Source organism: Mustelus asterias, chromosome 13 (assembly GCF_964213995.1).
Source record: "Mustelus asterias chromosome 13, sMusAst1.hap1.1, whole genome shotgun sequence".
In the NCBI taxonomy this organism is placed as follows: domain Eukaryota; kingdom Metazoa; phylum Chordata; class Chondrichthyes; order Carcharhiniformes; family Triakidae; genus Mustelus; species Mustelus asterias.
In genome coordinates this window covers 12,599,859-12,619,560 of record NC_135813.1, presented here as the reverse complement: position 1 = coordinate 12,619,560, position 19,702 = coordinate 12,599,859, and the positions used below count along the sequence as shown (strand labels likewise).

At 40.6% G+C, this 19,702-nt stretch overlaps 1 protein-coding gene across 3 annotated transcripts in view; it reads right to left on the bottom strand.

Annotated features, from left to right (window-relative positions):
• Window positions 1–19,702, bottom strand: part of nup188 (nucleoporin 188) — an 89,876-nt gene that overhangs the window by 53,567 nt on the left and 16,607 nt on the right. For all 3 annotated transcript variants that reach the window (XM_078226322.1, XM_078226324.1, XM_078226323.1), the window contains exons 10-20: window positions 19,371–19,485; window positions 18,292–18,492; window positions 15,525–15,614; window positions 12,665–12,730; window positions 10,613–10,732; window positions 10,188–10,314; window positions 8,998–9,153; window positions 6,162–6,288; window positions 5,758–5,845; window positions 4,388–4,464; window positions 1,542–1,656 (exon numbers count right to left, since the gene is read on the bottom strand). In XM_078226322.1, coding sequence (XP_078082448.1) covers window positions 1,542–1,656; window positions 4,388–4,464; window positions 5,758–5,845; window positions 6,162–6,288; window positions 8,998–9,153; window positions 10,188–10,314; window positions 10,613–10,732; window positions 12,665–12,730; window positions 15,525–15,614; window positions 18,292–18,492; window positions 19,371–19,485 — 1,282 coding nt within the window. The remainder of the gene's footprint in view (window positions 1–1,541; window positions 1,657–4,387; window positions 4,465–5,757; window positions 5,846–6,161; window positions 6,289–8,997; window positions 9,154–10,187; window positions 10,315–10,612; window positions 10,733–12,664; window positions 12,731–15,524; window positions 15,615–18,291; window positions 18,493–19,370; window positions 19,486–19,702) is intronic.

Here is a 19,702-nt window from a genome sequence, read left to right as displayed (position 1 = left end):
AATTACTGAAGCTATAAAAAGCTTTCACCATAAGGGAGCGAATAACCTATCCAATGTTCAAATCTCATTAAAATTATTACTCAATCACAGGGCTTCCAATACTTTAAGAACATAAGAAATAGGAGCAGGAGTAGGCCATCTAGCCCCTCGAGCCTGCCCTGCATTCAATAAGATCATGGCTGATCTGAAGTGGATCAGTTCCACTTACCCGCCTGATCCCTATAACCCCTAATTCCCTTACCGATCAGGAATCCATCTATCCGTGATTTAAACAATATTCAACGAGGTAGCCTCCACCACTTCAGTGGGCAGAGAATTCCAGAAATTCACCACCCTCTGAGAGAAGTTCCTCCTCAACTCTGTCCTAAACTGACCCCCCCCTTTATTTTGAGGCTGTGCCCTCTAGTTCTAGTTTCCTTTCTAAGTGGAAAGAATCTCTCCACCTCTACCCTATCCAGCCCCTTCATTATTTTATAGGTCTCTATAAGATCCCCCCTCAGCCTTCTAAATTCCCACGAGTACAAATCCAATCTGCTCAATAGGAAACATAACAAGCATATGCTTCATGCATGGCTATGTGCACATGCTGCCCTCTGGGCCTGAACTCTGCAGAGTGGCAGAGTCGGATTGCCATCCCGATCCTACTTTATTTTTTAACCTTCAAATCTTTGATTCATTTTCACCCAACCTTCTGACACAGGCTGGGTGAGAACTGCAAGACAGTGAGTCCCCTGTGGGTTCTTGGGGGAAGGGGAGTCCGGTGGGGGTAGGGTGGATCTGTGCAATAGCTAGCCAGAAGCTAGAACCAATTTTAAACTTTCTAACTTTCTCTAGGTAACTACTGATGTAAGACAGTCAGAACCATCAGAGTGTTAAAATCACATTTTTGGATGGTTCCCAGTGCAGGGTAACTACCCAGTTTGCACTTCTTGGACAATTGCAGTGCAAGCCATACCTGGGAATGTGAGGACAGAGTGGGGGTTCCTCACTATGCATCTTTGGGGTACCCCTCAGTTACACTGCCCTGGAGTTTAGAAGTTATGGCCCAGTGCGTTTTTTGTGCTGTCACATACATTTTCTCACTCACCAAGTCAATTTTAAAAACTATAAGTTAAACATAGCAAGGGGGATTAATACAAAAGCTTGTGCAATATTATATCCACTTGGCTGGTTATTTGGACCAATTGCGGCGGTTTATTTTGCACCAACTGCCAGTTTAGTTACAGCTGCTTTCTTTAAGCTCTCAATTTACTATATCCTCTTAAGGATTTCAAAACTTGGGCTGAATTATTGGATTTGGGTTCGTAGGTAGACAGATCTGGAAGGTAGCTGCTGCAAAATAATCCATCAAGTTAGGCTGAACAAAATCTAAAAGAAACACCTTCTGTCTTAGCTGCACTAATACTAAGGTTCAAAATGTTCCAACACACCATTAACTTTAGTCATTTTTATATCTCCAAAACAGGCTGGACTTTGAGATTATTCAATTTCAATGGGGAAAAACTAAGCAATTTAAACACATGTTTAAGGCGAAGCTTTACCTTGACAAGTGTTGTAACCAGTCGGAGGAAGGCCATTGTGACATTGTACTCGCCCTGTGGTCTTTCAATACTCAGCAACAGGTTACCATAACTACCAGCCTGCATTCCTTCAGCCCTTCAAGAAAAAAAAGGTTGATTATCATGTGTCCATTTTCCCCAATCAAATTCAACTCAATAGGGTAAAAGCAAATTACTGCAGACGCTGGAATCTGAAACCACAAGAGAAAATGCTGGAAAATCTCAGCAGGTCTGGCAGCATCTCTAAGGAGAGAAAAGAGCTGACATTTCGAGTCTGGATGACCCTTTGTCAAAGCCCTTTGCTGCCAGACCTGCTGAGATTTTCCAGCATTTTCTCTTTTGGTTTCAACTTAATAGGGACAACCTTTCTCAGAAATATTCCTCCTCAGTGTTAATAGGCAACTTACTGGAAAGAATCAATTCCATTCAAATACCGTCAATAAGCGTAAAATTTATCACTCCTCCCCAATAGCACTGTAAAAGGCAAGTCGAATGAGGAACAGGAAAACATTTTAAAAGCCCATTAGGATGGTGGGTGTTGGAAAGGGGAAATTCGGAATCAAGACTACAGAAACAAAGACCATGCAAGGTTGGCCCAAATCTTCAAAGCCAGCACAGAGCAGTGGTGACTCATGCTACAACAAATCTTCAACAAAAATAAAACAGAGATAAGCTTTGCAACATAATCCTACATCTTTCAGACATCAGGAAGCAATTTGTTACAGATGTGAATAGAATAGAAGCTCAATGAATGGGTTTTCATATAACCCTGATTTCTGAAGTTTCTCCATTCAGATATATACTATTAATTTGCAGTGCTTTCAAAGTCTAACATAAATGCATCACTGTGTTTATTCTACAACAAACTTTTTATTCTCCAAGCATTCAACAATAGTTATTGCTTGCATCCTCTTAACATTTCTTTTATTGCAAATTCTTGCAACAAGTTTGAACATCCTCATTACTGTAAGTTTGCGTACAAGATGACCAAAAATGAGTGCATGTACAAAATGAACCAGACTTGACAACACAGGAGCATCTAGGTCCTCAAGCCTGATCTGTGCACAATCCCCATATCCCCCAATACCTTTAGTTTAAAAAAATTATCAATCTATAATCACTGTCTGTGTGGAGTTTGCACATTCTCCTCGTGTCTGCGTGGGTTTCCTCCGGGTGCTCCGGTTTCCTCCCACAGTCCAAAGATGTGCGGGTTAGGTTGATTGGCCAGGTTGAAAAATTGCCCCTTAGAGTCCTGGGATGTGTAGGTTAGAGGGATTAGCGGGTAAAATATGTGGGGGTAGGGCCTGGGTGGGATTGTGGCCGGTGCAGACTCGATGGGCCGACTGGCCTCCTTCTGCACTGTAGGGTTTCTATGATTTCTTCGTTTTAATAGTAAGTGGTGGAGCAAATGATTAATGCATGGAGAATTTTAAAATATTTAATACATACTGAAACTAAACGTCCCCCCATCCCACCTTCTCATCAGCAGCAATCTTCCAATTTCAAATTAGGCATTTTGAGAGCAAGGTCTTCAAACAAAGAAAACATTACTCACCACAAGAGATTGGTACAATTGTGAGGTTTTGTAAGGTGGTTATGTTTTGAGACTGTATCCTTAAGGTAAAACGAAAGTGATTGTATGCTGTTCTGGGTAATGACTGCCAAAGATTAAAGGGTGGCCTTTGCAGTTGTTCCGTTCTTAGTGGCTAGACTAGCACTCTCAAAAGTCCCAGTCTATTGTTGTTGAAAATGTCAAATTGTAAACAGTTATGCTTTAAACTCCATTTGACTCCAAGAGAGACTTGGGCTATAAAGAATAGGTAACCCGCATTCCACCTGGATACAAGGCCCTCATGATTCATGTAATCAAGGAGGTAAGCTTTGAGAAGGGACAGGGAGTCATTTGTAGGATCAGGTTACCAGCTTTCCTAAAAGATAGCCCTGATTTCATAAGCCAGTGTGCCAAGATCTGAAAGAAAGAGAAATTAGTAGCCAAAAGTCTCTATGGTTCACTATGTAAGAATGGGGGTGGGAGCTTGCGCTCAGATTGAAAAGAACAAATTTGTGAAGGTTTAGAACGAGGCAGGAAGATTTGCCTAGCTTTAGCTAGCAGAAGAATCTCCAGAAAAAATCCTCACCATGAGGGACAGTTCTGGCATTAAAAGGCACCAGATTGGGAAGAGAATGGAAGTGAACACTTGGGAGCCAAGAATCACTTTGGACTGGGTCTAGAAAAATTGAATGTCTACATAAAGGACAGTATGAAGTATATCTATGAAGTGGTGTTTGCACGTTCTCCTTGTGTCTACGTGGGTGTCCTCCAGGTGCTCCGGTTTCCTCCCACAGTCCAAAGATGTGCAGGTTAGGTGAATTGGCCATGCTAAATTCTCCCTCAGTGTACCCGAGCAAACGCCGGAGTGTGGCGACTAGGGGATTTTCACAGTTACTTCATTGCAGTGTGAACATAAGCCTACTTGTGACTAATAAATAAACTAAGTAAAAAGGGAAAGCTTAGATCTGTAGTTTAAAGTATAGATGCCCACAAAGTAGTGTTTCGTCAAAAGTGCTTTTAGTTTGTTTATTACAGTAAAAGTCAAAACTTGAAATTATGTCATGTCACGAACTGGAAGCTCAAATTTCTTTAAAAGTTAAAAGTCTTTTTGGCAATTGTAACAAGACAAAGAAAGTAATAGAAGAGAGAAGCAATGAAGTAAAAAGTTAGAAAATGTAACACACTTTAATCAGTAATTAGTCCATAGCAATGTCATTTCTTTTAGTATCCTACATATCACTTTGTAACAGAATTTGCAATATAATTTATCGAATACCTGAGGGACTGAGCAATCCCAGTGACTTGTGTTACAGAGTACGGCAAGAAGCCTGTGTGCTGTAGGTCTGCCCACACCTAAGTAGAGAAAAACAGTTGATGAGTACATTTCTGTTAGGTAACAATAAATGTAATGAAGAATTCTACATTTAATCAAATAATACACCCAACAAACAGAAGAAAAGCGTTTTAAAACTGTAATAAAGCTTAAAAAACATTTTACTTAAAATCTGTGATAAGTAATTAATTCATAGCATAATACCTACAGTTGACGATATAAGGAAGTCTCTTTAAAAATTATTCTCTTCCACTGTACAATACCAGACTCGAATATTGTTTTGTTATAGCTGTGTTAAATCCAGCTAATTGGTACCAATGGACTCAACTTGGGCTGTAATTTGTTATTTTATTTTTGGTAATTTCTTTAAAATTTATCAGTTTTCTCCCATTAAAAATTAAGCAGGTAAAATCAAGGGACATCTGCAAATTATTTAGTTCTTGCTGGATTCTGAAGGCTGCTCAGACAAAACTACTTTGGTCGATGTGTAGCTCATATTTCAGGTGAAATTACCTATCTAAAGGATACAGTGCAAGACCACAAACTGGTGCCATGAGAAGGCTGGTCTGACTGTTAATACCACTGTTTCAGTTTTCAACACTTGACTCTTTTATTCCCATTGTTGGAAAAGCATTACTGAGTGCTCAGGTTAACTATAGGTAATAAATCATAGTTATCTTGCATTCAAACATCAGTCCAATTCAGTATATTTTATAGCCTTATCTACAATTAATTATTTTAACCTGTTGAATCTCGTCTACATGCTAATATTTTTTTTTAATGCACATTAAAGAGGGCATTCTTAATCCATTGGCCAAACTGCAGTTGGGATTTTGCAATGCAGTGGCCAGAAAGTAAAAAGGCGCAGATTTCAGATCAGAATGGTCTAATCTGCTTCAGAAACAATCCAGCCGTGGAATGAGAAAACAGTACAAAAGAACTAAAACTTTAACACAGGAGATGAGTTCACATCCACAGTTCCTCACATGGCGAGTTGCTAATCTCACCTGTGGTATCAGAAGGAGGTTGCCAAATAGAAGCTTAGAGCTTTCCCACAGAAAAGACAGAAGAGGATAAAAGAAAAAGAGCGAGTCAACCTCCGCTGAATCCATGCCCTTCTTAGCAGCTAGCTTAAGAGTGGAACTGCATAGGATTGGGAACAGTTAGCCTGCTCTCACACTCAGCCAGTAGAAGTTGAATAGCGCAGGGAGACCTAAAAAGATGGGAGAAAATAAAAATTCCGTGGCTTCTTTAAGAAAGTACTCTATCATAAAGTCATTGTTCCAACACTGATTATTCCCATCGCACTTTACCTTAGCTGGCATCCGAGTGGCCAGAACAGTTAGGGTATTTACACAGGAAGCAATCACATCTGTTGGAGGGTTTAGCACTGAACTAAGTCTGCAGCAAACATAAAAATAATTAGCACCAAAAAAAAAAATCACACTATTACAATCAGAAGATACAAACATCTTTTGCAAATGGAGATCTTGATCCATTGGCAAGGGTGCTATTAGTTGAAATGCACAACACCCCAAAATTGTAGTCACCAATACTGAAGCAATTTGAGTCATTTTTGGTCTTATTTCCCAAATTTAGATCATGGCACAACAACACTATGGCTGTATTATATCAGATTTACAGACAAATACAGATAAATACCAACTAAAATGTGTTCTTAGCACTTTTAATTTCATAAAATTAATAAAAATATTACCTTTGAATTAACATGTATAAACGTGAAGTGATTGGCAGCAGATAATCCGTAATGGACCAATCGGTGCTGATTATTTTATGCACAAGATCAATGATTGGTTTGACCTTCCGGCAGTGAAGAAGAACATCTGGTACAATAGGACAAAGCTATACTTATAATCTGTCCGAGTACATATGCAAGATTTTATTATATAATGACTACTGTAACATTTGTATTAATGGAACAAAGTATCTGGTGACAAATGATATAGGTAAAATTAATGATTTGTTTCTGAAATGTTAGTGGAGTTGGTTTCTTTATGCTGTGGAAAACATTTAAGTTTGCTTTCACAGGCAAAGGGGCAGCACAGTGGTTAGCACTGCTGCCAGGGACCCGGATTCGATTCCCGGCTTGGGTCACTGCTGTGCAGAGTTTACACATTCTCCGTGTCTGCGTGGGTTTCCTCCGGGTGCTCCGGTTTCCTCCCACAGTCCGAAAGACGTGCTGGTTAGGTGCATTGCCCATGCTAAATTCTCCCTCAGTGTACCCGAACAGGCGCCAGAGTGTGGCGACCAGGGGATTTTCACAGTAATTTCATTACAATGTTAATGTAAGCCTACATGTGATACTAATAAATAAAAAAATAAAAAAGTTAATTGATATCAGGTGAACGGCAACGTCTTTGCCAATCCAGTTGTTCAGATTTGAGCAATCAGGCCAAGTTACATCATCCAGCAGCGCAGCTGTGGTATACAATTGTTTCACGCAAAACTGCTTTCCAAATAATACAGCTTTTAAAATTTACTCTGAGCATTACTCATGACTCGATGGGCCGAATGGCCTCTTTCTGTACTGTAGGGTTTCTATGATGATTTCTATGACAATTTGAATGTTTTGCACTAAAAAGTTTGAAGCAATAATTTGAGCAATGCAAATACCATAGGATGGTGAACATTTAATGCTTTAAAAAAGGAATTCATCAGAAAATTTGAATGAAGGGCAGTTTATACACCTGGAATAAACGGGCAGAAATTGGCCCGATTTCATAGTAGCAATGATGGCAAAGATGTCAACGTTATCAACATCATTTCCCTGAAACTGACAACAACTTCTGGAGTCCACTTAAATTAAACACAGGAATCTAGAAGCTGCTGTCAATGACTCTACAATTTTCCACAGGGTGCATGGTTGAAGACTCCCAGTCTAAAACCAAGTGGAAATCGCTGAACTAACAAGAACTTGCCCTTTTACACCAATACTCATCCTGTAAAAGCACTTGAAGAATTTAACACTGTTGAACAAGGTATAGCTGGGTTTTTAATTTAGTACTAAGTTAAAAACTAAACAGCCTCACTGGTCCTAAAAAACTAATTTTATATTTGTGGAATGCCAAACTTCTCCATAGAACCATAGAAAATTACTGCTCAGAAACAGGCCTTTTGGCTCTTCTTGTCTGTGCCGAACCATTTTTTGCCTAGTCCCACTGACCTGCACTTGGACCATATCCCTCCACACCCCTCTCACCCATGAACCCGTCCAAGTTTTTCTTAAATGTTAAAAGTGACCCCGCATTTACCACTTTATCCGGCAGCTCATTCCACACTCCCACCACTCTCTGCGCGAAGAAACCCCCCCTAACATTCCCTTTAAACTTTTCTCCTTTCACCCTTAACCCATGCCCTCTGGTTTTTTTCTCCCCTAGCCTCAGTGGAAAAAGCCTGCTTGCATTCACTCTATCTATACCCATCATGATAAAACAAAATCACTTTAGAGTTCATGATAATTCAGCTTGTGTGTTAATGCCATGTATATCCCAATCATTTATCTTGTAATCTAAAACATTAATTACAAGTGAAGTTAATCCGTGCAGTTATTTCCTGGTTTGCAGTCAGTAAGAATACTTCAATGCGATTGGCTACTTAGTTGCTTGATGAAATCACTGTGATTGGACACCTGGAGATCCTTTTGATTTGGTACCATATTCAAACTAATGTAAAAGGGAAAATCCATGCCACAGAAATCAAAAGACTTTTGCGCATGGCTTTCTTCCAGATCAGCAGTGAGAACCACTACAATTGAGGGGGGGTAGTTATAGAACCGATGTCAGGGGTAGGTTCTTTACCCAGAGGGTGGTGAGGGATTGGAATGCCCTGCCAGCATCAGTAGTAAATGCGCCTAGTTTGGGGGCGTTTAAGAGATCCGTAGATAGGTTCATGGACGAAAAGAAATTGGTTTAGGTTGGAGGGTCACAGTTTTTTTTTTGTTTTTTTTTTAACTGGTCGGTGCAACATCGTGGGCCGAAGGGCCTGTTCTGCGCTGTAATGTTCTATGTTCTATGTTCTACTACTTCACCACTGACACAAATCCAGGCCGTTATATTTTGATTTAACGAAATTTGAATAAGTTTTTGTTATTTGGAACTTTCTGAAGTAACTTGTGTTACTTTACTGAGAATTCATCACTACATAACGATATCCTGTTTCTTCAGAAGGAACTCTTCAAAATGCAACTAACGAAAATACAACAAAACTTACTCCAACTTATAAATCAAAGAAAGGGTTTAATAAAGAGACATCATTACTCCAAACTTGGGGACTCGCCCTGGGCCACTCCAAGCTCTCCACAATTCTACATAGTTCCTTACTTCTAGTGAATCAGCTGGTCAGCTGACTATTACATCACTTTGTAATTGGTTCCATGGTTTACTGGGTCAGCTGACCCTTACATCTTGTTCCCATGGATCACATTACATCCAATACAAAGTTGTCGCCGATTACATTCTAACAATCCAAAGTTACAGGATACAACAGCCAAACTTGTTATAGCTCTCACACAAAGCAACTGCTACCAAACTCACCTGCTGTTGAAACCACGTGCAACAGCATCTCAATTTCACAAGTGAAAACTGTCCAGGAGCTATACGAGAAATCCCAACGTACCAGAGAACCCTGGCCTGCAGGCATTACGTGTCCATATGTGCCCTGCGGCATGCGTATATTAGCCTGACCAGATCCTAGGATTAGGTAAAATAATGACATTTATTTAATATAGGAGTTTTTTTTTACATAATTCTTTATAAAGATTGCATCCATTTTGACAATATATTCCAACATATATCAATTTTAAGTCTACTTTAGTACTTAATGTCAACTCAAAGATAATGATGTTTCACCAACTCTTTTTCCTTGTAGTTTATATTTTACACCTTATATCCTAGGTACATTATTGCTTCTAGATTATAAATGGTAAATAGTCTAATAACTCAGTGCATTAAGGTATTAACCAGGTCTGGCAAGATACTTGTTGAAACAGTAGCTCCTGCCAGGAGCGATGAGAAAAACTAAGGGTAGGAAGAAAAAGCAATCATTTGGCATTCAGAAAGTTCAGGTTTCAGTGCAAGTCTACTCTTATTTCTATTTTTCCCCAGGGTGCAAATCTTTCCCAGGTTAAGTGAACTCCTTCCATTCAAACTGGTGACCTCTTTCCCACCAAGCCTGCCGCCTCCTTCTCCTCCCTGAAGGTGCTGTTTAAGGCTATCCAGCTGATTCCATAAATGAATTTTACAAGCGTTACTTCTAATTCTAACTCAACATAATTATTTACAAGAGGTCACTAGGAATATTCTTCAAAGAGGGTAAAAATTAAAAATGCTTTGCATTTTTGCTATTGTGGTTACTAAAAGGGTTAACAATAAAGAAGAGAATCAAGCAACACAAGTGAAACTTCAGCATGGCATAGTCTGAAATTTAGGTGCATTTAATCTGCTTATATTCATGGAACTACAATAATTATCCAATTACAAATAGAGGGAAGTAACATTAAAACATCAGCAATAAAAGTGGACCATTCAAACCTGCTCCGCCAATCAATAAAGTCTTTGGCCCAAGTTCCATGGTCCTGCGCCATCATCCATATCACTCAATTGTGCTGGTACCCCAAAATTTATCTCCTCTATTTTGAAAGAATCTTACATTTTAATAAATAAAAGTGCACAATTTGTACTAAGTTCCCATAGTCTGTGCAAGAATATCTGGAACAACTTCTTACCAAGAGGATAAAGCAACTTTGGCATTTGCCTCCTCCACCGCATTCCATCCTCATGTGAAAGTACATCATGAGGTTTGTGCTTATGTGGCTCAGTATAGCATGTCATTTTGTCCAAAAAGCTGTAAACCTTCAAAAGAGCGTAAATGTCAACAACTGAACACAAACTTATCTACACCAACCAAAAGAGAAAACCAATACTTTACAATCAAAATTATATTTAACCAAGAATATTGGTTCATTTAGAACTAGTTCATTAATATTACAGCCAATAACACTAATTCCCGAATATTATACTACTATACTCCCAAATATAGTATATGCTATACTACCATATTTAAAAGGAGCATCATATCAAAATAGGAATTTTAGGTTAATTTGCTTCTTAGAATCTCCCTTCTTAAAAATAGGTTAGATAAGCTTAATACCTTTTTAGCAGTGCATTTATCTGATATAAGTGCAGATAGTAGCTGCAGCAACGGTGCCATAGACTGCGGAAACATTCCACAATTGTTGACCAACAAAACAGCAATACCTGCTGTGGGCTCCTTAATTAAAAAAAGACAAACAGATATCAAAGACAAACAGAGTATATATTAAATGTTATACAGATAAAAATCATTGCAAGGTTTATTTTGCCAAAAAGAAAACTCTAGTAAAAACTAACTAAAAATCCTGGGCTTCTCCTACTACTTGTTGATGTACATAGCAAGCAAAGTTGGTTCTATAAATAGTTGTATGCCTATGAACTTGAAACACGTAAAGCAGTCTTGCCCAAGGCCTGGCCTGCAGGCCGAATGTGGACCGAGGCATTTTCATCTGGCTTGCCAAATCATTGGAATCAACTACCCCAAGTCTCGCAGGACTTGCCAGACAGATTTTTTTTTTAAAAGCCTGGGTGGCATGGTGGCACAGTGGTTAGCACGGCTGCCTCACAGCATGCAAGTCTGATTCCAGCCTCGGGTCACTGTCTGTGTGGAGTTTGTACATTCTTCCCGTGTCTGCGTGGATTTCCTCCGGCTGTTTCGGTTTCCGCTCACACTCCAAAAATGTGGGGGTTAGGTTGATTGGCCATGCTGAATTGCCCCTGAGCGTCAGGGGGATTATCAGGGTAAATATGTGGGGTTACAGGGATAGGGCCTGGGAGGGATTGTGGTCGGTGCAGACCCAATGGGCCAAATGGCCTCCTCTGCACTGTAGGGACTCTGTGGTATCACCTGGCCTTGGAAGGGATCCAGAGGAGGTTCACAAGAATGATCCCTGGAATGAAGAACTTGTCGTATTAGGAACGGTTGAGGACTCTGGGTCTGTACTCGTTGGGGGTTTAGAAGGATGAGGGGGGATCTTATTGAAAGTTACAGGATACTGAGAGGCCTGGACAGAGTGGACGCGGAGAGAATGTTTCCACTAGTAGGAAAAACTAGAACCAGAGGGCACAGCCTCAGACTAAAGGGATGATCCTTTAAAACAGAGATGAGGAGGAATTTCTTCAGCCAGAGAGTGGTGAATCTGTGGAACTCTTTGCCACAGAAGGCTGTGGAGGCCAGGTCATTAATTGTCTTTAAGACAGAGATAGATAGGTTCTTGATTAATAAGGAGGTCGGGGGGGTCGACAGCATTTTACATAGACTCCCGAATAGTTACCCAGATGTTAAAATAAGTTTTCATTCTAATCTTTTCTGGATGACTATTGTTGTAACCCAGTTGAACCATCCAAAGTTCACATTTTAAAAACACATTTTCAGATGGTTCTCAGCACAGGGCAATTGCCCAGAGGAAGTTTACACTTCTGAGCAATTGCCGTGTAAACCTTACTATGAAGTTCCAACAGGGAATCGCCAGCACATCTTTGGGATAACCCTCCAATCCAATAATGCGGTTCTCAGAAGTTACAAATTATTTTCATCACCCAGTATGTGAACAGCAGAAAAAATAACTTTTTATCTGGATGCCACTCCTAAGATAGCCATGATAAGAAAATAGGAGGAAAGTAGGCCATTTAGCCTCTCGGGCCTGCTTGCCAGTCAACAAATCATGGCTGATGTTCTACCTATAGCAGTACTTCTAGTGGATAGAAACGTTCCAGCTTGATTTAATTTCAGGGGCAGCATGGCGACACGGTAGTTAGCAGTGCTGCCTCACTGCGCCAGCTTGGGTCACTGTCTGTGTGGAGTCTGCACATTCTCCCCGTGTCTGCGTGGGATTCCTCCGGGTGCTCCAATTTCCTCCCACAGTCTGGAAGATGTGCTAATTAGGTGCATTGGCCATGCTAAATTCTCGCTCAGTGTACCCGAAGAGGCGCCGGAGTATGGCAACACGGGGATTTTCACAGTAAATTCATTGCCATGTTAATGTAAGCCTACTTGTGACACTAATAAATAAACTAAACTAAAAACTAAATTAATTTTTTGATCCTGCTGCAGGAGATTAATAAGTACCATCTTTGCAATCTTTAGATAAATACAATCTAATATACTCACAGTATCCCAAAAAAGTTCAGCCAGATTAGGGGCTGCGAACACCTCACAGGCAACATCAATTAAATGCTGGGAAAGAAAAAACAGATTGAAGCAGTCTACTTCCAAACGTACATGCAGCATAAATAATAGGTCATTCCCAAAATATACTGCCATCGAATCAAAGCACAATTACCATGAACATGAATGAGTACGAGTCAAATGGAAATTTGTGCCAATTTGTGATCAAGCCCAAACAGGGAAGCACAGGTCTAAAAACAAGGAAACAACATTGTTTCCTCAAGGAATGTTTGAAACAGTTTAACATTAATTGGGAATAATTCCAGACAGAGAACACTCAAATTAAAAAGATTTTAAATGATCTAAGGGAACCCTAAAAACAAACCTCAGCAAAACTTTGAAACTTGATAGTAAGTTTCTTCACCAATACCAGTGACAAAACTTTTCTTTAAAAGAAATATTATTTAGTATAAGTCCCCTGTTCAATTTTGAATTGCACACTGACAGCCCCACAACAGAATGGTATAGCACATGTTGGGAATATACCTTTGCAAGACTGAGCACCTAATTGTGGACATGGCTCTGTGTAGGTGGGGTGGGATTCAAGGGGAAGGAACAATCTTCCAAAGAACATGCCTGAGCAGCTTAACAGAATATCACTTTAGTAAAACACTGGCTAAGACCTGGTCACAGGTTATGATTCGACCCTGATAAATCCAACACCAAAGAAAACAAGCGAAGAAGAAAAAATGCGAAGAGTTTCCAAATTTTTTTTTAAAGTGGTGGCTTGATATGTATCATCACTTCAATTTGCATCAATGGTCACAAGTTTACTTATAGGTTAATCACAAGATATTTTCCCCTATGATTACAAATGTATAAAATAAATGATTTACACCAAAACAGCAAGCCCTGCCTGTTCGATAGAAGCTTTATAAATCAGTCACGTAAATACAATTGTGTTATTATTTTCACAAACTGATTTATAGGAAGATAATCAGCAGTATAAATTATACATCAGACTTTCAATAATAATAAATATGAAAATATAACTAAGTACTATGAAATCCAACAGGATGCCTGGACAGTTGCCGATCCCCTTTTATTTATATATTCATGGGACAGGAGCATGGTAGCCAAGGTCAACATTTATTGCCTGGTCCTAACTGTCCTTGAGAAAATGATTGTGAGTTGCCTTCTTGCACCACTGTAGTCCGTGTGGTACAGGTACACAAACAGAGCTGTTATAGAGAGGAAGTTGCAGGATTTTGTCCCAGTGATAGTGAAGGAACAGCAATATAGTTCCAAATTGAGATGAGAGACTTGGAGGGGAACTAACAAATGATAATGTTCCTGTGCATCTGCAATTCTTCTTGCTCTAGGTTGTAGAGGTCATGGATTTAGAAGGTGCTGGCAAAGGAGCCATGGCGAGTGTTGCAGTGCACACTGCTGCCAGCATTGTGTCTGTAGTGGAAGGTAGGAATATTTAAGGTGGTGGATTGCTAAGATTCAAGTTGGCTGTTTTGTCTTGGATGGAGTCTGATGATGCAGCTGTATAGAACGCTGGTTAGGCCACATTTGGAGTACTGCGTCCAGTTCTGGTCGCCGCACTACCAGAAGGACGTGGAGGCGTTAGAGAGAGTGCAGAGGTTTACCAGGATGTTGCCTGGTATGGAGGGTCTTAGCTATGAGAAGAGATTGGGTAAATTGGGGTTGTTCTCCCTGGAAAGACAAAGAATGAGGGGAGATCTAATAGAGCTGTACAAGATTATGAAGGGGATAGATAGGGTGAACGGTGGGAAGCTTTTTCCCAGATCAGAAGTGACGATCACGAGGGGTCACGGGCTCAAGGTGAGAGGGGCGAAGTATAACTCAGATATTAGAGGGATGTTTTTTACACAAAGGGTGGTGGGGGCCTGGAATGCGCTGCCAAGTACGGTGATGGAGGCAGACACGCTGACATCGTTTAAGACTTACCTGGATAGTCACATGAGCAGTCTGGGAATGGAGGGATACAAACGATTGGTCAAATTGGACCAAGGAGCGGCACAGGCTTGGAGGGCCGAAGGGCCTGTTTCCTGTGCTGTACTGTTCTTTGGTGTGGAGCTGCACTCATCCAGGCAAGTAGACATTATTCCATTCCACTTCTGACCTATGCCTTATAGATCGTGGTAAGAAGTCTCACAACACCAGGTTAAAGTCCAACAGGTTTATTTGGTAGCAAATACCATAAGCTTTCGGAGCTTGCTGCTCCTTCATCAGATGGAGTGGTCTCTGTTCTCCAACAGTGCACAGACACATGGTCCATTTGTGACATAAGTTACCATGGAAAGCCATTGATGCAAATACAATAGTAACTATCGAAAGGTGGTTGGAGACCTAAATGAACCGTAGGTGTCTGTGCACTGTTGGAGAACAGAGACCACTCCATCTGACGAAGGAGCAGCAAGCTCCGAAAGCTTATGGTATTTGCTACCAAATAAACCTGTTGGACTTTAACCTGGTGTTGTGAGACTTCTTACTGTGCTTACCCCAGTCCAACGCCGGCATCTCCACATCATGACTATTATAGATCGTGGACAGGTTGTGAAGAGTCAGGAGGGAAGTTACTTGTCGCAGAATTCCCAGCCATTGACATTGTATACAGGGAGTAAAGAGGAACTTTAGTCCAGGTTAAACTGTGTTGGACTGCAGGAGAGAATTGGGCTAGGCACAATTAGGTCCAAAATTTAAATTTGGACATTGCTATTTTATGATAATTCATCTTGTATTTCTGATACTATTTTGTTAACAAGACTTTTTTTTAAAACTAGGAGTTTTCATAGGTATATTCGAATCGTAATAGAAATGTCACATTTTGTACCTGTTGATCGCCCAAAGTTTCTTCTTCGAAAGATGTCAAGACAAATGAGAGCAATCCATAGATGCACATTCGAGCAGTACTGGCTGTACACTGAAACACACAAAACACATTCTACCACTGCATTTTTAAAGTTACGTGAGATAGACATAAAATATCTTGCAATCTAGCAGATACAAAGCAGAATTAAAGGAAAAATAATAGTAGTTTCATTCTGTTCTTAAAATTTACCATTACCTCAACAAATCTCTGATTTATATCACCCCTGCCTCTTGTTCAGAATCTTCTGAAACACATTCATACTATATCCCTCCGGTTCTTGTCTTTGCATGTTCTTGATTTCCATCACCTCACTACTGGGGGCCATGCCATCAGCCGTCTAGGCTCCAAGCTCCAGAGTTTCTTCCCCAAACCTCTGCATCTCTCTCCTCACTCAATGCATTCCTGAAAAGCCACTTCCTGTGACCAAGCACATGTCTAATATTTCCTTTGAAAATTCAGTGTCAAAATTTTCCTGATTACACTTGTGAAATAGCTTGGAATATTTGGCTACATTAAAGGTGCTATATAGTGTAGGAGGCCATTTGTTCATCAAGTCTGAAAGAGCATCCTACCAGGTCTCACTCCCCTCCCTTATCCCTATAACCTTCCAGATTCTTTTTTTTTTTCAAGATAGCAATCCAGTTCCCCTTTGAGTACCTCGACTGAACCCATTTCCACTACCCACTCAAGTGGTTCATTTAGGTCTCCAACCACCTTTCGATAGTTACTATTGTATTTGCATCAATGGCTTTCCATGGTAACTTATGTCACAAATGGACCACATTAGAAGTATCCTCAGTAGGATTAAATGTCAGTTCAAGTTTAAGTATTTGCCCAAATAATTGCTTCAAATCTTTTCCTAATTCAATTATGACACTACAAATATTTTTTAAAATTCATTTTACAGGATGTGGGCATCACTAGCTAGGCCAGCATTTATTGCCCATTCTTAATTGCCCTTCAGGGGTGGTGGTGAACTGCCTTCTTGAACCACTGCAGTCCCTGAGATGCATGCGCACAGTGCTGTTAGGGACAGAGTTCCAGGATTTTGACCTAGCGACACTAAGGAATGGCAATATATTTCCAAAGCAGGATGGTTAGTAACTTGGAGGTGAACCTCCAGGTGGTGGTGTTCCTAAGTATCTTCTGTTCTTCTTCTTCTTGATGGTAGTGATCGTGGGTTTGGAAGGTGCTGTCAAAGGGACCTTGGTGAGTTCCTGCAATGCATCTTGTAGATGGTACACACAGCTGTCACTGTCCGTCAGTTGTGGAGGGATTGAATACTTGTAGAAGGTGTAGCAATCAAGCAGGCTGCTGCGTCCTGAATGTCAAGCTCCTTGAGTGTTGCTGGAGCTGCACTGATCCAGGCAAGTGGAGAGTATTGAATTACATTCCTGAGTCCTGCTTTGTAGATGGTGGACAGGCTTTGGTGAATCAGGAGCTGAGTTACTCGCCAGAGGATTTCTAGCCTATGACCTGCTCTGGAAGCCACAGTATTTATATGGTTAGTCCAGTTTCTGGTCAATGACAACCCTCCCAGGATGTTGAGAGTGGGAGATTCCATGATGGCAATGCCATTGAATGTCATGGGACGATGCTTAGATCCACGCTTGTTGGAGATGGTCATTGCCTGGCACTTGCATGGCGCCAATGTTACTTATCAGCCCAAGCATGCATATAGTCCAGGACTTGCTGCATTTGGACATGGACTGCTTCAGTATCTGAGGAGTTGTGAATGATACCAAACATTGTGCAGTCATCTGCAAACATCCTCACTTCTGACCTTATGATTAAAGGGTGGTCATTGATGAAGCAGCTGAAGATGGTTGCCCCGCCTCTCTCTCTCTTCTTCTCCCCCCCCCCCCCCCCCCCCCCCCCCCCCGCTGGACTTTAACCTGGTGTTGTGAGACTTCTTGCTATTCATGTTTGAACCATGGTTATGAGTTCAGGAACAGAATTACCCTGGCAAAAGCAAAATGGAACGTCTGTGGGCAGGTTATTGCTAAGTGCTCTGAATAGCGCTGTTGATGACCCCTTCCATCACTTTACTGATGATCAAGAGTAGGCTGAGAGGGCGGTAGTTGGTCGGGTTGGATTTGTCCTTTTTCTTGAGTACAGGACATACCTGGGCAATTTTCCACACTGCTATGTAGTGCCAGCTGTACTAGAATAGCTTGGCTAGGGACTAGCAAGTTCTGGAGCACAAGTTTTCAGCACTATTGATGGAATATTGTCAGGGCCCATAGCCTTTGCAGTATATGGCGCAAGTCCATTGTAGTGGAGTTCGCTCATTCATAGATTAGAGACAAAAAAAATTCAATCGCACGTGAATCTTCGCAGTTCTTTCTATCCACAGAAATGATCTGACGCAGCTACTATTTAACTGGGACTGATGATTGCTGTGTAGTATGTGTCTCATACATAGACTGGTTTTTGTAATACCATTCCCTCGTTTCCTTTCCCACTCTTGCGCCTCACATTTTCACTTTGTCTTTCTAATTCATCATTTCCATCCACGGATAGTATTGCAATATTACTTCTACTGGGTATGCCCTACATCTACATGGTGGAGATGGAAATGATGCAAAATTGTTTCTCCCTTCGCTGAATGACACAAGACAAGCGGTAACCTATTATCAAACATAATTCTTTAAGGCAAACATTGCTTCAATTTTAAACAGTGCTCATGATGAACAGCTATATAATACCACCTTCCCACAAAACTCACATTGTTTCCCCCACTGCCAAGTGCCTTAAGCATCCGTGTCATGTACTGGAATACATTCTGCTGAATAGCAGTGCTTCCCAAGCGCCTAATTACAAGAGCTGATTCATCCATGTTCAACGTATGACGCAGTAGAGCCCAAGACAGCAGCACTGGCGCATGATGCGGTATGTCCCCTAATGTTAGCAGCAACTTGTCCATCTCCTGCAAGGAAAATATTTTTTTTTTTTAATATTTGCATCACACTAATTATAGAGTGGGATTAAAGGGTCCTTCTGTAAATATGGCATGAGTGACACAGTAGTCAAAATAACGGCAAAATGCTGAATTTGTTGGCTTATATCAGGTACAATTTACAGTATCTACAAGAATCAGGTCAATGAAAATCAGTCCACTGTTGATCAGTTTTCAATCATTGCAACATCTGGGGCACTCAGTGTGGAATGTTCTTTACATCTTTCAAAACAACTATTTCTCTTTCATGTAACATCCACAAACAGAAAAAAAAGCACAGAATCACAGATAGGCAACAGGTTGGTGCATCTTTGGTAAAGGCATAGGCAATGGATTCATGTATCTTTGGTAATAGGCTCGAGCACTATTTCCACAGTGTTCGCAACCAAAAAGCTAATAAGTAAACCTTCTGTTTTCAAACCTAAACAATTCAGCAACTGTTAATTCTAATGCAGTTTGGTCAGTTTAAGAGAGTGGGGTGGGAAAACCAATTAATAATTATGGGATTACAGCAAAATGCTCCTGCATTTTGATTTTTAAAAATACCCAAAATATCCTATTAAAGTATACACACACAAGGAGACGGAAAAATTACTGTGATATATAAAATCAACAGCAGGTACTTGCAGCAATTGCTCAATTGTCTCAGTGAAAGTCATAAGCTCAGATACTTCAGTTTCATAATGTTAACCTGTAGTCTTCAAGCAGTTATAGCAAACAAAACCACAGTAGCCGTTGTATTACATTAACCATGCTGACAATAACAGATAATTATGTGGTCCTACTCTATTCCTCTCCCATTACACTGCATCCAACTGCATTTCAGTTATTAAGGAAGAAAAGATTACCTGACAAACTTCACGAGCATTGGCAAACTGATGTTGCTCCACTCGCTCCTCCAGAGCACACTTGCATAGGAAATCAATGTCCATTCCTTCCACCAGGGTCAATGTACTAAAATACCTAGAGAGAAAGGTCAGAGCACATACATCTGAATGCCAATGGGGAAATAGACAGAGGATCTACATGATAGGAACAATCAGATACAAATTACTAAAATGTTTAAACTCCCCAGTTAAAACTGGAGATACAATAAAGTCATAAATTGGGCAGCATGGTGGCACAATGGTTAGCACTGCTGCCTCACAGCGCCAGGGACCCGGGTTCAATTCCCGGCTTG